The following is a 17,550-nucleotide window of genomic DNA, read 5'->3' as shown; positions in this document are numbered from 1 at the left end:
ACTTTTTACAGGACCTGACAGGACATAGAGAAATGGATTCAAACTGAAGTACACTAGGTTTAGATTAGATATTAGGAAAGAATTCTTCCCTGTGAGGGCTGGTGAGGCATTGGAACAGGTTTGCCAGAGAAGCTGTGGATGTCCCATCCCTGGAAGTGCTCAGGGCCAGGTTGGATGGAGTCTTGAGCAACCTGGTCTAGTGAAAAGTGTCCTTGACCACACAGGAGGATGGAACTAGATGATCTTTAAGGTCCCTTCCAACCCAGGCCATTCTACGATTCCATGACATAACATGACATTTTCAATATGATATTTTTATCTTATTGAGGGCAATGCTTGAGGCACAAACAATAGCAATACCTTCCTGCTAAATGAAGCTGCACTTTCTTTATCACTACACAGTTGCAAAGGCCCTAGAATGCCCTTCCTAGTCCAGCCTCAGGTCCTCAGCCAAGCCATAACTTTGCTCAGGCCATGACATGTGCTCCCATCTGATGTCTTGGATCTGACTCTTCCTCTCTGCTAACACCCCCACGTGTAGAAAGGGCCCAATTCAACCTCTCCTTGCCATGCACAAAAGGACTGTCCTGCTAGCTGGGTCTCTGGGGACTGGGGCATGCAAATATGAAAGAAAAGAAAGTAATAAAAAAAGTTGACTAACCTAACCCACCTGAGCTCGGCTCACAGGGATCGATGTCCTCATCATCGCTAGGACATTCAGCCGAGGCCACCAGGATGTCATCTGAAGTCTGCAAAGAAAATAAGAGTCAAATAGATGTACTTGAATTGGCTGACCACGTTGTAAGTTTCTCACCAGCACGTCTCTTCTTTTTTTTTCTTTTATTTTTGGAATTTATGCAAGGCCCAGAGCATTTCAGACTTAAAGTGTAATGGTGCAGTGACACTCTCCAACTCTGTATTAATGGGACTTTGCTTTTCAATTTGCACTTGTCAGGATTTAGAATTGCGTTAGATATCCAGTGTGAGTACTTACACATTTTAATTTTTTTTTTTTTTGTAATAAGGACAGAAAGTAGAAGGACAGAATATGTATATTGAGGCTGCTGGTCTTCCCTCTTTATCTCCAATATCTCTACTATGATATTACTGAGAACACTGAGGGCATTAAAATACAAGGCAAAATAATGAACTGCCTGCAGTGCAGCTGTTAAAACTATTATAAATGTAGTGATGTTTTCTCCATTAACTGCACTTGCTTTCTCAGATGTAGAGTCAAGAAAAAAGGAAAAGAAGCAAACATATCTCTCACTGAGCTGTAAACTATTTAATGAAAAGAAACTCAAGGAAAGAAAACAATAATAAATGCATATATGCTAGAAATTATTATGGTATTTTCTTAAATAAGTGAAAACCTCTTATTTTCTTAAATAAGTGAAGCACAGCATGAGTGCTATGATTAGGTCCCAGAGCCAAAATGCATTTGGACAATTTTTTGTATAAAGAAATTATATAGATCAAGACAAAGGAGACAAACCGGTGGATGTATGGTAAAACAGACCACAAAAGTTCAAAAATGAACAGGGGAATTCCTATCTACTGCTTCTTACAGTGCAAGAACAAGGAGATATTCAGTGAAACACTGAGACAATCAATCAGTCAACATGAAGAAATGAATATCTTTTCAAGCCACCTCTGAGAACAGTCATTTAGAAATGTGCTAAGAACGTCTACAGTAATTCAGGGAAATAATAGGAGGGAAATATAAACTGTCATGCACCTGGCCATTACTCAAGAAATTACTAAAGAGGTTAGGAAGACGTGTTTCCTATGGGTGAGGCGTTTCATAACTGTCCATTTCAAACTTCTGTTCACCTCACTGAAGGAAGTACATGGAGAGAATAAAATACTACATCATAGTCAAACAAGACGCTCAGGATGTAGCAGACAAAAAGCCATTCTTGGATTCATGTATGATAACTATGCCAACAGCCCATTTCAGTGAATGCAAAACTTTCTTCCTTTATCTCTCCATAGGTATAGAGGAGGGACATAAAATGCATGAAAGTTTTCCTTCATCAGTTTAAATCTGAAGATGTAAAAATTTTATAGCTGTGCAGAAGGGCCAAAGCCTAAGCAATGCTGTTTATCATTATTATTCTAACCAGAGTTTTAAAGCGAAGCATATTACAGTAATAGGCTTTACTTTGTCATGCTTCAAGAATATTAATGAATATAAGCTTTCAGCACTTCTCTGAAGTAGGAAAGTGATACAGGAATACATTCATTAATATGTGAGGCATAACAAAGAAAAGCCCATAATAATAATAATCATAATATATTTTAGAGGTAAAAGACTGAGGCATAACGGAATGAAGTAACTTGCTGAAGGTAATCAAAAAGGCTATAGACAACAGCTATGTTTGGATGCCATAATCACAAAAATTATCTTTCCTTATAGCTGAGAAAATGTGTAGCTAGAGGAAACAACTGTAAACCTGAAATACTGCCAAAATTAGGTGGCAGATTTGCAAGATTTAAAAAACACAAAACACCCCAAAAAAAGCTTTCTAGTTGTCCTTCATTTCTACCACGTAGAAAACCAAAGTTGTAACAAAAGCCAACTACAAACACCCTCCTGAATTTCCAATGTCTATTTCTTTTTCCCAGATGACAACCATTTAAGCTTGAAAACCAGTAGCTTGGTCTCTTTGAGAAAAATTTCCTATTTTCTTATATAAAGAAAAAATAACCAAGTAACCAACAAAGCCTGCCCATAAGAAAATATCTCTGTACTGTAAACCCCACAACCATTAGGTATAAAAACATAAGTACCATGCATCTTCCGAAGAGTTTCAACTTGGTAAGTGAAGCAGCAGGGTCAAATTTTTCCTTTTGCCCACAACACTGGACAAGACAATAATTTTATGACCTGTAGCCAGAATTCTGAATATTTTTCAATAGATCACTGAGGAGCTCTACACAAATACCATTTAACAGAGAGGATCACATGCATACCCAACAGTCACATCAAGAAATGGTCTCAGACCTAATGGTCTGACTGGAATTTTGATGAGGGGTGCTTTGGCCCTTGTACAGATGAGTCACTCTTGTAACCTGAGTGACCCAAAAAGAAATGATCAGACAGATTTATGGGATTATTGCCGTGTTTCTGATTACTCTTGATATAGGACAGCATGGTAAGACTTTAGGTAATTCTACTTCTTTGTACAATTTATGGTACGTTCAAAATTCTGGTAATTCAAAATCACCAGAAAAATAATGCACTTTAAGTATTTTCATGTCTGAGGGATACTTTGCTCAGCTACTTATAAGAGAGTGTCAAAACTGTCTTCATAAAGTGACACTAATTCCAATCTATAGAAAGAGTATTCATACTTCTACAAGAAGAAAGGGTTGTTCTTGAATGATAAAAATGCATGCATATTATGGGTACAGAAATGAATAATACCTTAAATAAATGCAAATATAGAATGTTGAGAGAGACTTCATTAATGTCTCAGCGTATTAAAAGAAGTAACGTGTGTTTCAAAGTCAAGACTTGGTATAAAACTCATTTTCTTGCAAGCAATAATCAAGTATCAGTAGCTGAATAAGAAGCAAAGTGATAAGATGATGTGAAAAGTGTTTTTCTTCAGAAAAATATCTGAAGAAGAATTCGAGTTTTAGTACCAATTAAAGGACGTGTCACAACCTGCCCCATTCACCCTTTTCCCCAAATCCAAACAGCCCTTTGCTGCTACTCATTCATATTTTCAGAGAAAAGGGCAAAGGAGCTGTGAAAGGCAGGTGAGCTAGCACTGACCAAGCTACAAAAGAAAGCTACTGGTCTGCCTGACAGAATTCAAAATGGGATTCAGAATTAGCTAAAACACTAGAGAATGTAGAGAATACATAAATTAAACACTGTGGGCCAGTTACTTTCTGGAGTTATTTCTGCAGAAGAGCTCTAATTGATGCGAATTTACCTGAAGAGAGAGCAGAATTTAGACCTGAGAGTGTCAGACAGACATGGAGTGCAGATCAATAATGCAAGATAAATTAATGTGTTTTACTGAGTTGACATTATCTTTTCCTCATGCTTTTTAATTTGGATGGGAAGATTTAAAACAAATCAGTTCTCCTAAGTGAATTGCCATTGTTGCTAGCATTATGGCTAATTTACAGGACACTGCTTCAAGCATTCTCATTAATCAAGGATTTAAAAGTCAGTGGAAAATCCCTTGTTTACAGTGAGTGCCTAATAGGATAACATCCAACTGCTATCATCAACATACACGATTGGATTAGAATGTGTCTTGGGTGGGTTGTTCAAATTCATTTAAAAGGTGATACTCCAGTTGTAAGAAATTTTAAAAATAATTAAAATAGCAGGTGTACAGAGTAAAAAGTCAGGTAGAATTTCTTTTAATTGCTTCTTCTTTTCTTTGTGCATTTTCAGAGATTTTTCAGATTCATTTTGCAGCTATGACTGTAGGATTTAAAATGCAGTCCACTGTAAAATGTGGATTCTCAGAAAGTTGGACATCTGTACACATATCAAAAAAAGCTTACAATTAACATGGCAATGAAAAAATGGAGCCAAAAAATTCCCACATTTAGTAAAACTAGAATTCATTGCAGAATGTTGGTTCTGACAAATATTCAGGGTGTGGCCCCTGCAGGAATAGGTCTTGCTTACATCAGCTACGTCTGCTTGCAAAAATAAAGAAATTGGGATTTGTCTCTCAGCCAAGAGACAGTTTAAAATACCACCAATCTGCCACCTTGCCTGAGGAAGGAAATGGTGACTATTTCAAGAAAGCTTCTGGCCAGATGAAAAAATGATGCTGTAGTCATGGCTTAAATGCAGTGACAATCTGTAGCTATGGATAAATATCAAGCTGCCTCAAAGGTTACTATCCCTGGTTCAAAACTAGTACCAAAAAATGTCTGTGCCCTTCTAATAGTGATCTCTGAATGCTATGTCATTAAAAGAAATAATTGGAAATGAATAAACAATACAGGAAAGTAATTTTTTATTATTACTCATTTTTTTGCATGACTGAGATTAAATACACACCAACTTACTCCGTTTTTATGTATGAAGTCTACTATACCTGAGGGTATGAGAGAAATATGACCTAAAAATTAAATCAGCAATCTGAGCTGTGCATTCATTAACAGTATAATGGATCCTGCATATTTTCTGCTGTAGTATGGCACCAGCTCTCCTTTAAATCATAGCACCCTACAGCTACTCTGAATATAGTTTATTCCTTTCTTGTTCAATAATATACTTTATCCAATGAGAACTGCAAGCAAATCCAAATTACACAATAGCTAAAAACTAGCAGTCCTAAATTATTATATGAATTATAAGCAGCACAACCCCTTATGACTACTCTTTAAATTATTTCAGATGAGAACTTCAGCTGCGTAACTCAGAAAGACGCTTATTTATTTGTACAGCTCTGGTGCTGAATGCCAGCAGAGACCAGTGCTGTTGTGCCTGGTGCCAAAGGCAGCTGGAAAGCAAAGGTTCTGCTCTGAGGAGCTTTGAGATTGATTTTGGACAGCAAATGAGTGGGAGAGGGAGCAGAGGATGAGAAGGGTCAGGTGAGGATGCTACTGAGAGGCGCTGGCAGTTACACAGTGGATCTGATCTAGCACATTTCCCAAAATTATGCTCCCATAGAGCAGGAAGGAAGGTCAGAAAGAAAGCAGGCACAGGAAAGCCAGGCAGGAGCCTGTGGCTGGCCAAGGAGATGCTGGGAACAGATGGTGCCTGGTGAGCACTGCCGAGGCTGCGAAGCCTCTCCGAGGAAACTCCGCCTGTTTGGAGGCGTCTGGTGAGTGTGGAGATGAGGACAGGCAGGGTGGCACAGACACAGGCAGGCAGCATCCATGGATAGGATCGAGGGCATGGTCAAGGCAGGGGAAGATGGAGCATGGTTGTTTTGGGAGGGGAACTAACAAAGGAAGTGAAAAATTATTGGTGAGGTCACGAGAGCAAAGGAGACAAGGTGGCAAAAGGACACAAGGGAGGTGATATCAAGAGATGCGATTATGTGAAGATTAATGGGTAAGAATCCAATGACTGTTAGCAAATGACTGTCTGAAAACATACTTTCAGATGTAGACAAGGAAATTAAACCTCTCATTCTCCTTTTCCCCTTTTCTATAATGCTTAATTATCGTCTCTGCTTGCTTCATTTTTCCTCCTGAAAACAAAGCTTATTAGAATAATTGCAATTTATTTCAGAGAGAATCAGCTACAAGTGATTTTTAAACATAAAGATCTGCCTCAATTTGGCAAAAGCCTATATAGCTACAACCACTGTATAAAGAAAGGTTTTGGAAACCCAGCAGATAAATACTACTGTCTTCTTCATTAGCTGTGGCAAACTTTCCTTGAAAAATATGGTTCATGCAACACCTACATAATGGAACTCAGAGCAGTGCTTTTTGTACTTTTGTACTGGACACATTAATTTCTGAGGCAGAAAGGGACTTTCCCAAAAACTAATCCCTTGCATATATTCCTTTTCCCCCGTTTTTCCTCTTTAAATGGACAAATAAAGTAACCTACATCAATGGGAGTGCTGGCAGAAACCAACATGGTATGAAACATCACAAAAGACTTCATGTGGAAAAACTCAGATTTCGTCTTTCCAGGATGGGATTAACTGCACAATCTTCTAGCTGAGACTGCATAATTTGAATTTAATTCTCAGTGTAAGAAGCAGATCTTCATGACTGGTCCTTGAGACAGTTGTGGAAAGAAACTCGAATATGTCACATTAATCAGGGGTACTCCTCATCTGGTGTTAATAACCTGCCACTGCATGAGGCAGTTTGCAGGGAAAGAGGCAATAGTGATGTAACAGTAATATCAGCTCTAGATGATTTGCTGTTTAGACAACTGCCTGGAACATTTTATTTAACCTGCTATAGGTCAAACAAGTACATGTGCATCAATTGCTGCTCGTCCACCCACATCCAAAAAGTACTTTCTCAGCACTGTACTGCTGAAAAATGTTATTTCTGGACATGGGTATTAAAATGCAAATATTTCAAGCACATGCACAATATTTATTAAATCTTTTGCTAACTGCTGACATGTTATTACCCTGTAATGTGAAAATACAGTAACTGAAAATCGAAACACTTTCTCAAAACTGGCTGTGATTTAATTAATACTACCATGTTGTTTCTTGAATTGTCAGTGTTTGACGCTGGGAGAAAGCAAAAGCCCTGATTAATAAGTTCCTCACACAGGAGAAAAAAAAAGGGAAAGAAACCTTGAGGTTATAGCAACCAAATGAAATAAGGCCTTTCAGTCAGTGAAATGAGCGCTGTAGAAATTAAACTCAGAGGTGTAGGTGAAAAGCTCAAGATGATGCCTCAGATGCCCTGCAGGGCACCTTCAGCCTCTGTCCTCAAATCCCAGCAGTGAGGGGAACACACCTGCTCCACACAGCAAAACGGAGTCACCTCAATTCTAGCCTCCACCTCTCCACATACAGACAGTTTATCTTTCTGCACGATAACCTTAAAATCCATGGTATTCATTCCATGCAGAAAGACTTTTGTATTATTTCTCCAGCCAACCTCCTCCACACAAACATCTAAATTCTCATGGGCAAAATTGCCACAAATAATGGGAATATATTTGAGAAACGGATTTATAGTAAAATAATGTCAACAAAACTGTGTGCCTTTAAGCTCGGAATTTGAATTTAATTGCCTTTGTCAGAGTCACTCATCTCATCTGTAAAGAAGCAGAAGCAGAGCTGAGAAATCCACATGCTGGCAAAGGTACAACATTTTACCTGGACAGGCAGGCAGCACTCTGCACTAATCTTCAAAAATTAAAGTGTTACTAATTAAAAGATAAGAAAATAATCCAAACATTTTCTTAGGTCATGTTCCTTACCTCCTGCAACATATGGATTAAGTTAGTTTCACAGATGTAGACCAAAAGCAATTTCTATATTAATTTTATTTAAAAATATCACATTTCTTGTCCCCTTTTGAAACTTTTTGGATTTGATGCCTAGAAAATGATCCCATTGTTTTTCTTCTGTGTTTCTCTCCCAGCTGGGTAACAAATGAAAATGCACACATCTCCAATAATACAGTTTTCCCTGGCCACTCTTCCATATTTAAGGGCTTTACAAGGAGATACTTAATAGAACATTCAGTGTTTAACAACAGGGGCACTTTGGACTTCTCTTCTTGAAACAAGCTGATCCTGCACTAGCTGTGGCTCTTGGAAGCAGAGCAAGCAGCAGCCACACAGAGTACCAAGAATGGGAGAAGGAGTTTTATTTTTTTGAGGTAATTTGATATTTGCATCAAGGAACAACTGGTATTTACCACGAATGTTGGACTAATGCTCAAAGCAGTGCTGGCTGCAATCAAGAGTGAATCGTCCATCTCCCACACCCTTCACATCAAGGCCAACTCATGCCATAACCCCCTGAGCACGAGGAGTCATGTCAGCATCATGAATATCTTTGCGTTGATTAAGGCCTAAATTTGTTGTGCAGTGCCAGATGAAAAGACCAGGGTTTGATTTCCTTTCCAAAAAACCAGTTTGGCGCTGTCTTGCTTCTGACTGGTTCAGAAATATAGGTACAGTAAAAGGACAAAACTGCTTCTATCTGACAACATTGGGGGTGGCTGGCTGGGAATGAGCAAGGAATGAGCTCTCTACCATGGGTTCACTGTTCCCTTTGCTCCACCTTGCCCTCTCCCTCCCTCCTGCAGTGGGGCTGATGGAAGCAGGAGCTCACTCCCTGCTCTCAGGGCCCTTGGGAACTGCTGGCTGACCCGTCAGCTTGGTCTGACCCAGAGCCCAGAGCAATCCACATGAAGACACAGGCACAACTAGCCCACAGCTAATTTTTCTCTCATGCTGGATCAAAAAAAAAACCAAAAAAACCAAAAAACCACAGATGGAGAGATGTGGCACAAAAGTGAATTTTATCTCTTGAAAGCAGGCACTGCTATGCAACATGCCAGTTACCAAAACCATGGGCACCTAATTGCATAATGCCTATTATTTATACTGTGCCATTTGTGAAAGCTGTCATGGCTGCTTGGATGAAGAACAAATGAGTCACTGCCTTACTCCTTTCTCATCTAACTTTTAGATTCACAGTGGTGTAACATTTCTGGTTCCAGAAATAGTTTTGTTGGCTGATTTTCATTCTGCAATTACAAATAGTTCTGCCATGGATCGTACTGATCAGAAGAAGCTGTGCTACTTTTCAACTTACCTGTTTCACCCTTATTTCCCCCAGGTAATGAAAATAGGTTGAAAACAAGAGACAGATAATCTGTGAGTTCTTTAAAAGTCTCTTGTGCTTTCTTTCCAAGATCCTTTCCAGAACATCCATATTCCTCTCCCATAAACACCATAGTTCATTCCAGAGCAAGAACAACAAAAATACACTTTGATTTTTGTTTTGTTTTTACATTTGCACTGAGCCTAAAATATATGGAATAGAATGTAGTTGATGAAATGCAATCCTATTATTTTCTCCTAGGCGAGAAAATTATTTTGCCTCTAAGTACGAGGGAAATGTTTCTGGGCATTATGCTTTTATTTTCTGCTATCATTTTATTTTTAGCCATCTCTTTTGCTGAAGCAAACATTTTGGTCTCCATTAATTCTGAACTCACAAAACACAGAGGAGACAGTTTTGTATTAACTCAGAGAGAGACTCTGCTTATTAAATGGCAACATTACAACAGCGATAGCAAATCTTTTAATTTATATCCCTGTATTACCAATCACATGTACAGAGATTGTCGAATTTTTGGAATATGACTCTTGCTGCATTTGTATTTATCTCAGAAAACTCAGGCACAGCATTATTAAAGCCTTCAAAATTGACAATTTGAGTTTTTGTCAGGGAAGTGGGGTTGCTTTTAATTGACCATTGAGCTGCTAGTGTAGCCTTTTTTGTTGTTGTTGTGGAGCTTTGGGTTTTTTTGCAATTTAATCACAAGTTTTAGGACCATTCTTAGCAAAACTTTAGTAAGTCAGAGAAATGACTGAAATCAACATTGGACACTTTTAAGACTCAGCTGGGCTGGTTGATCCTTGAAGTCTCTTTCAACCTGGTATTCTGTAATTCTATGGTTCACTGAGTTATGACAATATACAGCAAAGTTAGAAAGGTACTAACTATGAACTGCACTTCCATCTTTTTTTTACAGTTACAGTACTGCCAGTTTTACTCACTGTGAGTCTCCCTGACTGTTAGATTGTGTCACACAAGAACATCTTGGTCTACTGATATCCACGGGAATTTTTTTACACATCTCAAAAGAGGGAAGGCAAGGAAAGCCCTTCAGAAGGAATACTTTCTGAAACTCACATGGAGTCTCTGTTCTCACTTAGCATGTTTTCAGGGTGGAAAAAGCTTTCTTAACTTGTCAGCAACTGCTTAAACTACTAGACTGCTTTTTAGCCATTTAGGTAAACCAGCCATCTCATCTTGCTCCAGAGACAAGTGAGAGATTGAGACAATAGAGGAAACATGGGGTGTTCTATTCAACACTGACCCACCCATACCATCTTCTTCAAGTTCATTTGAGCATGTCTCAGGCTCAAGGCAAATTATTGTAAGTCAGTCAGATCAGGAAAGAATCTGCTAATATCCCTCTCTCAAGTCCAGTTTACTCTACTGAAGGAAAATGAGCACCAGTCCAACTGCCAACGCTGTCCCTCCTCAAGTTTTACAATAAAGAATAAATTTAAACTTCAGGGTCCAAGAGGGCACACTGTTCTTCCCCAGATATTAGATCCTTTGCCACATTTTATTCCTAACTATCACCAGTTTTCACATATTTACCCAGAGCAGGGAAAGCAAAACTGAAGCTGTTTTCTGCACTAATCTCTCTTTGAAGCACAGCCTTTTTCAAATGTAAAGCGCTCAGTTCTACTGTTAAAAAATCCCCACATTTCCTTATCTTAATGTTTTAATTAAAAAAACTCAGACAGTAATGGCAGGACCAGGGAATATACTGAGGAAATAACCTTCTAGTTCTGCAGAGATGAGAAATGTTCTACAGAGGAGCTGCATTCTGCAAATACAACTTGGTAATACTAACAAGAATTAGTTAGCTACACATGCTCCGGAAAAAGACAATGCCTAATTGCCTTTCAATTAAAACATGTTTCATTAAAGCCACTGTTTTAGAGATACTATTAATTACACAGTTTCTGAAACTGTACATTTATCACAGAGGTGTTTGGGTTTGTTAATGATGCTTTTATTTCATAAGAGCAGTCAAAATTCAGGTGAGAAACACGCTCCAGGAAAGCAGCAGGCTTTGCACAGCTGGGAGATGCTCCAGGTGATTGCTGGGATATTATTTACAAGCAGATGTTATTTATAACCACATTGTTGACCAGGGACCTCCTTTTTCATCACATGTGTGGAAATCTGTGCAGGTTAAGAAAAACTGTGTCTCACACAGGAGGTAGTTGGGTTTGGGACCTAAAAATATGGTCCTGCTTTAAAGGATAAGTAGTGGCCTTCCAGTACCAAAGAGAGGAGCTGAGGCCGGGAAGACACTTTCTCTCCAGCTGTCCATACTGCTGCTGATGGCATTTGGGTGGTGTGGAGGAATAGGCTAGACTTGAGTAGGAAGGAGAGAAAAACCAGGCTCAGAACAATGGCAAGATGGGATACTGAGATGAAGGGCCAGGAAAATGTGGAAAGTAACTGAGGTAAGCTGTTGGAGGATTTGGGAGGAGAAATGAAATTGTGCTCCGGCTGTAAGTCTGGAGGAACATAGACCATTACAAAGGGAAGAGAGGATGAGGGGAAAAAGAGCTACAGTAAATCAGCAAAGTGGCACATGGAGAGCCATGGAGAACTGTGGGTGGGGGGAAGTTTGGGATAAGGACAAAGCATGCTGGACCAGTTGTTGGAATTATTACAGATTGGAAAAATTACAGACTTGTAGCCATTGGAGCCGGCACCAAGATTTCAGCTTTCCTTTCACTGTCAATCATAATCTGCTAATCACTCTAGCAAAGACTTCAATTTTCCAGCAGATGTCTGGCCCACTGGGATCCATCATTTAAAAGACATGAGTGTAAGGCAGAGATATGCCAGGTGAATCCACAGGCTCCAGAGTCCATTTCAGGGTGTCAGTTCTGTGGTGCATAGCAGAACAGGTTTCTGATGTTTGTTTTGAAAGGAACTCAGAAAACCACGATACAAAACATTTGATTTGGAAAATTTTAAGTGTGAAAGGGAATGAACACCCAGCAATTAAGAGATGCCAGAACTCAAGTCTGACACAAAGCCTTAATTCACATGGCTTATGTCTGCACAATCTGATGCCATCTTAAATAAAATGCTGGTACAGATTAATAATAACACATTTGAATGTCAGCTGGTGTAAAGCCACACAGTTCTAGAGAAACAAAATGTTCACACTTCAGTTGTGCATCTGGCCCATAATTTCTTGTGATATTGTTTAAACCTGAGAGCCCAAGCCCATAGGGAATTATCTTAAACTTGAGTGTGCCTAAGGCTACGTACTAATCGCTGTTCTTACTGCAGCATGGCACGCTTCTGAGTCATACTGCAAAGCCAGGTTTGCTGTGAGGTAATCCAAAAAAAAAATAAGTTACAATTATTAAGTCACAAAAAGTCTGGATTTTTGACCTTCATTATTACATTATGAGCAATAGCTAGGAATATGGCAGAGAATTTAAAATAGGATTCTCATTTAAAATGAGAAATTAACCATCTATGCACACCCCAGTTATTCAGTATGGCACTGTATTTTAACAAGGTCTTCCCATTTCCTGGCAGGAACCTATCAGTTATCTGTTAAAATTGCTTTTCATAACACCTTATAGCTGTTGAAATACAGCAAGGAAAATACAAATACAAAAGCAAGGAAATTTCATTTGACTGGAGTGCAAACAGCAAGATAGTGCAAGATTCCTCTTTAAAAGTAAAAAGAATTTCATAAGACCCAGGCTCAAACTCTGATGGATGCCTAGAAGTTCTTGCTGTTGCAACTAAAACATTCAGCTGACTCCCTAAATAGGCCTGCTATGTCAGGAAAGGCTATAATTAAACTCCCTGAGTCTGTCACTCTTGTCTATATGGGAATGTTACACTGTGATATAAATGAAGTTAATTAAAACTGGTATAACTCCCAGGTGCATAAATTTTACTGGGAAAAGACCCAATGTTTTGTGCATAGCTTTGGAGGGCAGGGAAGGCACCTCCAGCCAGCCCATGGGTTTGCTCAGAGCATGCAGAGGGGGAGGTGGAGCTGCATGGGTTCATCTGTCCCCGTGTACTGGCAGCAGTGGGATGTGTCAGACCCTTCACGGGAACAAGCTGTTACACTCACACTGACATCTCACTGTGTCTGACTGCAGAGCAAACTCCACTACACTGCAGCTCCTCAGATTTAGCTCTCCAGCCTCTCACAGCCATGCACTGCTGTCAGGAGAGCAAACCGTGCGACCAAAACGATGCAGGCAAGCGTGTGAGAGAATCTGAATTCCATCAGACCATTGCAGTCCTTCACTCCCTGGGTGCTACACCATGAGGCACCCAGGGAGTTTGCCACTGTTGGCATGCCCTGGGTTCCTCCTGTTGGACAGCAGTCCAAGGGTCACATTCAAGCCTACACTCAAGTCTCTTAAGCTTTTATGAGTCTAAGAAAACTTCAATACTGTCTCCTTTCAGCATTGCAGCACAGCATCTTCATACCCAAAGGTGTTTTTTTTTTCTTTTTTCCCCCCTTTTTTAAACATCTTTACAACAACATGCAATCACTAGACTCCCCAGATATCTTAGATTCCCCAGATTCCTTAGATCTGAAAAAAAGCTATAAAACTACCTTCACACATTGCCTGTTATTGATTTCTCCTGTCTTTAGTATTCTATGGTCTCATGCAAGGGACTCAACCTCCTCCTCCCCTGCTGTTCTCCTGAGGTCTGTCCTTTGGAGCATGGGACCTCTCTCTTCTCCCTAATATCTCTGCAAAATCTATTTTTTATAACCTCTGCTCACCTTTGTGTCCCTGCTGAAAGATTTCTAATTAGCCTGCTCGATGATCGAAGTCCTCTGCTGCCCTCAGTGCTCTCCCTTTTGCAGTCATTGTTCAGACTTCACTGCACCAGTCCGAGAGCCTGGCTGAAATTATTTCATCTGTTGCTCTCTGATCATCATAATGATAATGGAGTAACAGTCTTCACTTAATGTTGCCCATGTATCATGAACTTTATTATCTGTAATAACGCTTCAACTCCAAGGGACAGATTTTGAGCGGCTTGGAAGGGAGGAGGGCACAGGAGCTGCCTGCAAAGCAGTGTTCCACTCCTCTCCTCCTAGATCAGCTATCAGAAAAGAAGTCCTCAGGCACATGTGAACATTTTTCACTATGGCACCGAACAGGCAAATACTCCTTGGCTGCTCTGCTGTGCAGCCTTTGCCATTCAGGGCAGCCTTGCTAGTTTTATCCAACACCACAAAGCAAGAACTGGGATTCAGAATCTGGCCAAAAAAAATTGCATAAATGCAAGTTGCATTAGTAGGGTCCCTGAAGGATGCTGGTGTGTGCAAAACCCTGTTTTCAGTGCTGTAGGTCAAAGATTTCCTAATGTGCAGAAACACAACCTGTATCACAATGTGCAGCAATTTGAAATGAAAGAAATAATAACTCTGGAACCTTATTTTGATTGATTTCTACAGAACATAAATGGAGCATTTAAGCACTCAGGTGAAGAAAAGAAAAAACTCCACAAATTAAGTGAGACTGCCCACAGTGAATTTCTCCACCTGATCACACCAATTTGCAGAGATTCATTGTATGGAAGGAGCCACATAATGCTGAATTTCATGATGAATGGACACTATGACAGCAAATGATTTCCTCTAATGTTCCATTATGCTTCTCAACATTTGAAATTTAATTACTTGAAGAAAAAAATTAAAAAGGCAAAAGCCATCAATAGCCTCACCGTTACAGTGTATTTTCAACTTGAGAAGGTATTTTGTTTCACCATAAAGAAAACTTCATGTGCAAACCTAAGGGAGGCAGATCTCAGACATTATGACAATGTTGCTATAGCAATTATTTGTGGGAACGTGCATCGGCGGCAGCTCAGCTCTCAAACCTACTGCTCAGCTCATGCATGGTGTTCTTAACCAGAATATAAACTGCCTGGTGCTCATTGTATCCTAATAAGATTTGTAAATTGCTTACAGTGATGTACTTCCAACAACTAGGAATGGAAGAATAGTTTTGTTACTAACACTTAATCATGCTCAGAAAAACCCTTTATGTCTGTGCATTCAGTTAGATATTCCAACTGCTCTTTCTGAGAAGGCAAAGTCATATAAATATAGTTTAAAAGCAATCAATTACATTTCCTGAATTATTGTGCATAATATATTACTCAAATGGGGTCGGCTTTGAATAGTGGTTATTTAAGATCAGGTTAATATTTGGAAGCAAAGGAAGGAAAAGTTGTATTGAGGCAAAATTTTATAACGATTCAGCATAAACAAAGGGTGTGAAAATGCAATGTTCCAGTATTCTCAAAATCCCAAGCAGCAGATAAAGCAGAAATATCTGAATCACCCTTGCTTGTATTAAGTCCATTTAATAATACTTCACTGCTCAGCTAAACTAAATTTTCCTGGATACATTCATTAAAAATAAATGCAATCGTGCAACACTTGTGATATTAATGGGCAGCTTCAGGCCTGAAATCAAAACCATATGTTGGAAGGGTTGAGGTTTGAAGCTAGTTCAGTTTTGTACAGCAATCTATGAACATAAAAGTCACAGACAATGGACAAACTATCTCTGCAGACCAGACTCTTTGGGGTGCTCAAGTCATATACTTAGCCAGCTACAAGCACTTTCTTCAACCTACTGTACTTTAATCCCCAATTAACTTTATTAATTGATCTTATACTTTAAAACTGCTTCAGCAGCCAGAAGAGGATGGGTCCTAGGAGGGCGTGATGCTTAATTTCACAATGAAGACTTTGGTAATGAAAGATCCATCATGCTACAAACTGAGTGCCCTACATAAAACAAGGCCACAGCGGAGCTGGCCGTGTTCTGCTTCCCAAAATGACAGCCTCTCACTAAACTCCACCAGATACACAGTGAGGCAGTTCCTTCAGACTTCCTTCCCAGTATCTGCAGCCTATCAACTTAGCATACACATATTTCAGCATGTCTTAATATTTTGCTTCAGCACACTGAAACGTTGCAGCCTCCCTCTTTGTTCTTTGCAGCCTTCCGTAGCAACGGCTGAATTAAAGTAGCTCTGGAATAGCTACTTAAGCAAATTATTCTCAGATATTTGGGAGGCTGAAAATCCTAGCAAAAAAACCTGTGTCTGAGTATTTTTGGAGCAAAGCAATCACTTATCTTTTAGCTTTTTTTTTTTTTCTGGAAATAAAATTCACCAGCCCTTTTCAACACTAGAAAGTCATACTTAACCTCATCCATCAATAAGTGTAGTAGGCTAGTAACTCCCTGTTGTATTTTTAAGGGTAATAGAGCAAAGGCATTTTCTAAAACACACTTGACACATGCTAATGCTCAGTCTGGAAGTACCTACTCAGTTTTCAGAGCATACATGCTGTCCTGTTAACCCCTAGCACTTTTTAATAAATTTTTTCTCTTTTTCAGAACTCCAGACAATAAAACAAGTGGCAACTGATTTCAATAATCAGCAGGTGTGTATAGAGCTGCTCTTTAATTTCCCTACCCTATTCTCCACATTACAAAGAGATGAGGAGAAGATGAGGTTAACCTTTAAAAGTAAAGTTCTTTTAATGAGCGACAAACATGGACACCTACAATCCCAGAGGCTTTACTGGCTGGGGAAAACACATCTAGAAAACTCATCTGTAACTCCCAGCCTGTAATATGGGGGCACACTCTGACACCAAATGATTCTTTCTTCTTTTGCAGTCTTGAAACTTGTCTCCTATTTTCTTTATTAGTCACAATGCCAGGTGGCTGTAGTGCTGTGGACCCAAGCAAAAGCCTGCTGGGATGTCCTCTCCTTTCCTACCATTTGCTTACAAACGCACAAAATCTCCAAATGCCCCCCAGTCCTAGCTTTTTAAACCTACACAGAACTCAGGAAATCTCTGTTTCTGTAATGGCAATGGGAAATACACGTTTTCCATTAGATGGCTGCTATTTTCCTAGTTCATATGAGGTTTAGCACTGGAAAAGCAAAGGAAATGAAGCCTTCCCTGCAGTCTTAAATCCTTTTCTGATATGGATTTCCTTCAGGAGAAATTACCACCTAGGTGTGCATAGCTCTGCACTTGTAGCTTTATGCAACAGCTTCCACTTAAAATAGCAGGACAAAAAGCAAATGGCTCCTTCCTCCTGAAATCTTCTGCGCCCATGGCTCAGTTTTGATTGAGCAACACCAAGATGGCTTTACATGGAAAGCACCTCAAGGAAAAGGCAGGCACCCACCCACCATGAAGAAAGGGGTGGCTGGCAGTCTCCAAGTTGTCAGTCAGGGAAGAGTGAGCATTTTGCTTCCT

General features: G+C 39.6%; 1 protein-coding gene across 35 annotated transcripts in view; it reads right to left on the bottom strand.

Moving 5' to 3' along the window:
- The window catches only part of NRXN1 (neurexin 1), a 678,846-nt gene that overhangs the window by 18,482 nt on the left and 642,814 nt on the right, over window positions 1–17,550 (bottom strand). For 22 of the 35 annotated variants that reach the window (XM_054514185.1, XM_054514193.1, XM_054514188.1 and 19 more), the window contains one exon: window positions 662–749. In XM_054514185.1, coding sequence (XP_054370160.1) covers window positions 662–749 — 88 coding nt within the window. The remainder of the gene's footprint in view (window positions 1–661; window positions 750–17,550) is intronic. The other 13 variants (XM_054514186.1, XM_054514194.1, XM_054514191.1 and 10 more) reach the window with 1 other exon arrangement.

The sequence above is a fragment of the Molothrus ater genome, chromosome 3 (assembly GCF_012460135.2).
Source record: "Molothrus ater isolate BHLD 08-10-18 breed brown headed cowbird chromosome 3, BPBGC_Mater_1.1, whole genome shotgun sequence".
Taxonomy (NCBI): domain Eukaryota; kingdom Metazoa; phylum Chordata; class Aves; order Passeriformes; family Icteridae; genus Molothrus; species Molothrus ater.
The sequence above is the reverse complement of the archived record's forward strand: the minus strand, read 5'-3'. Positions and strand labels throughout refer to the sequence as shown.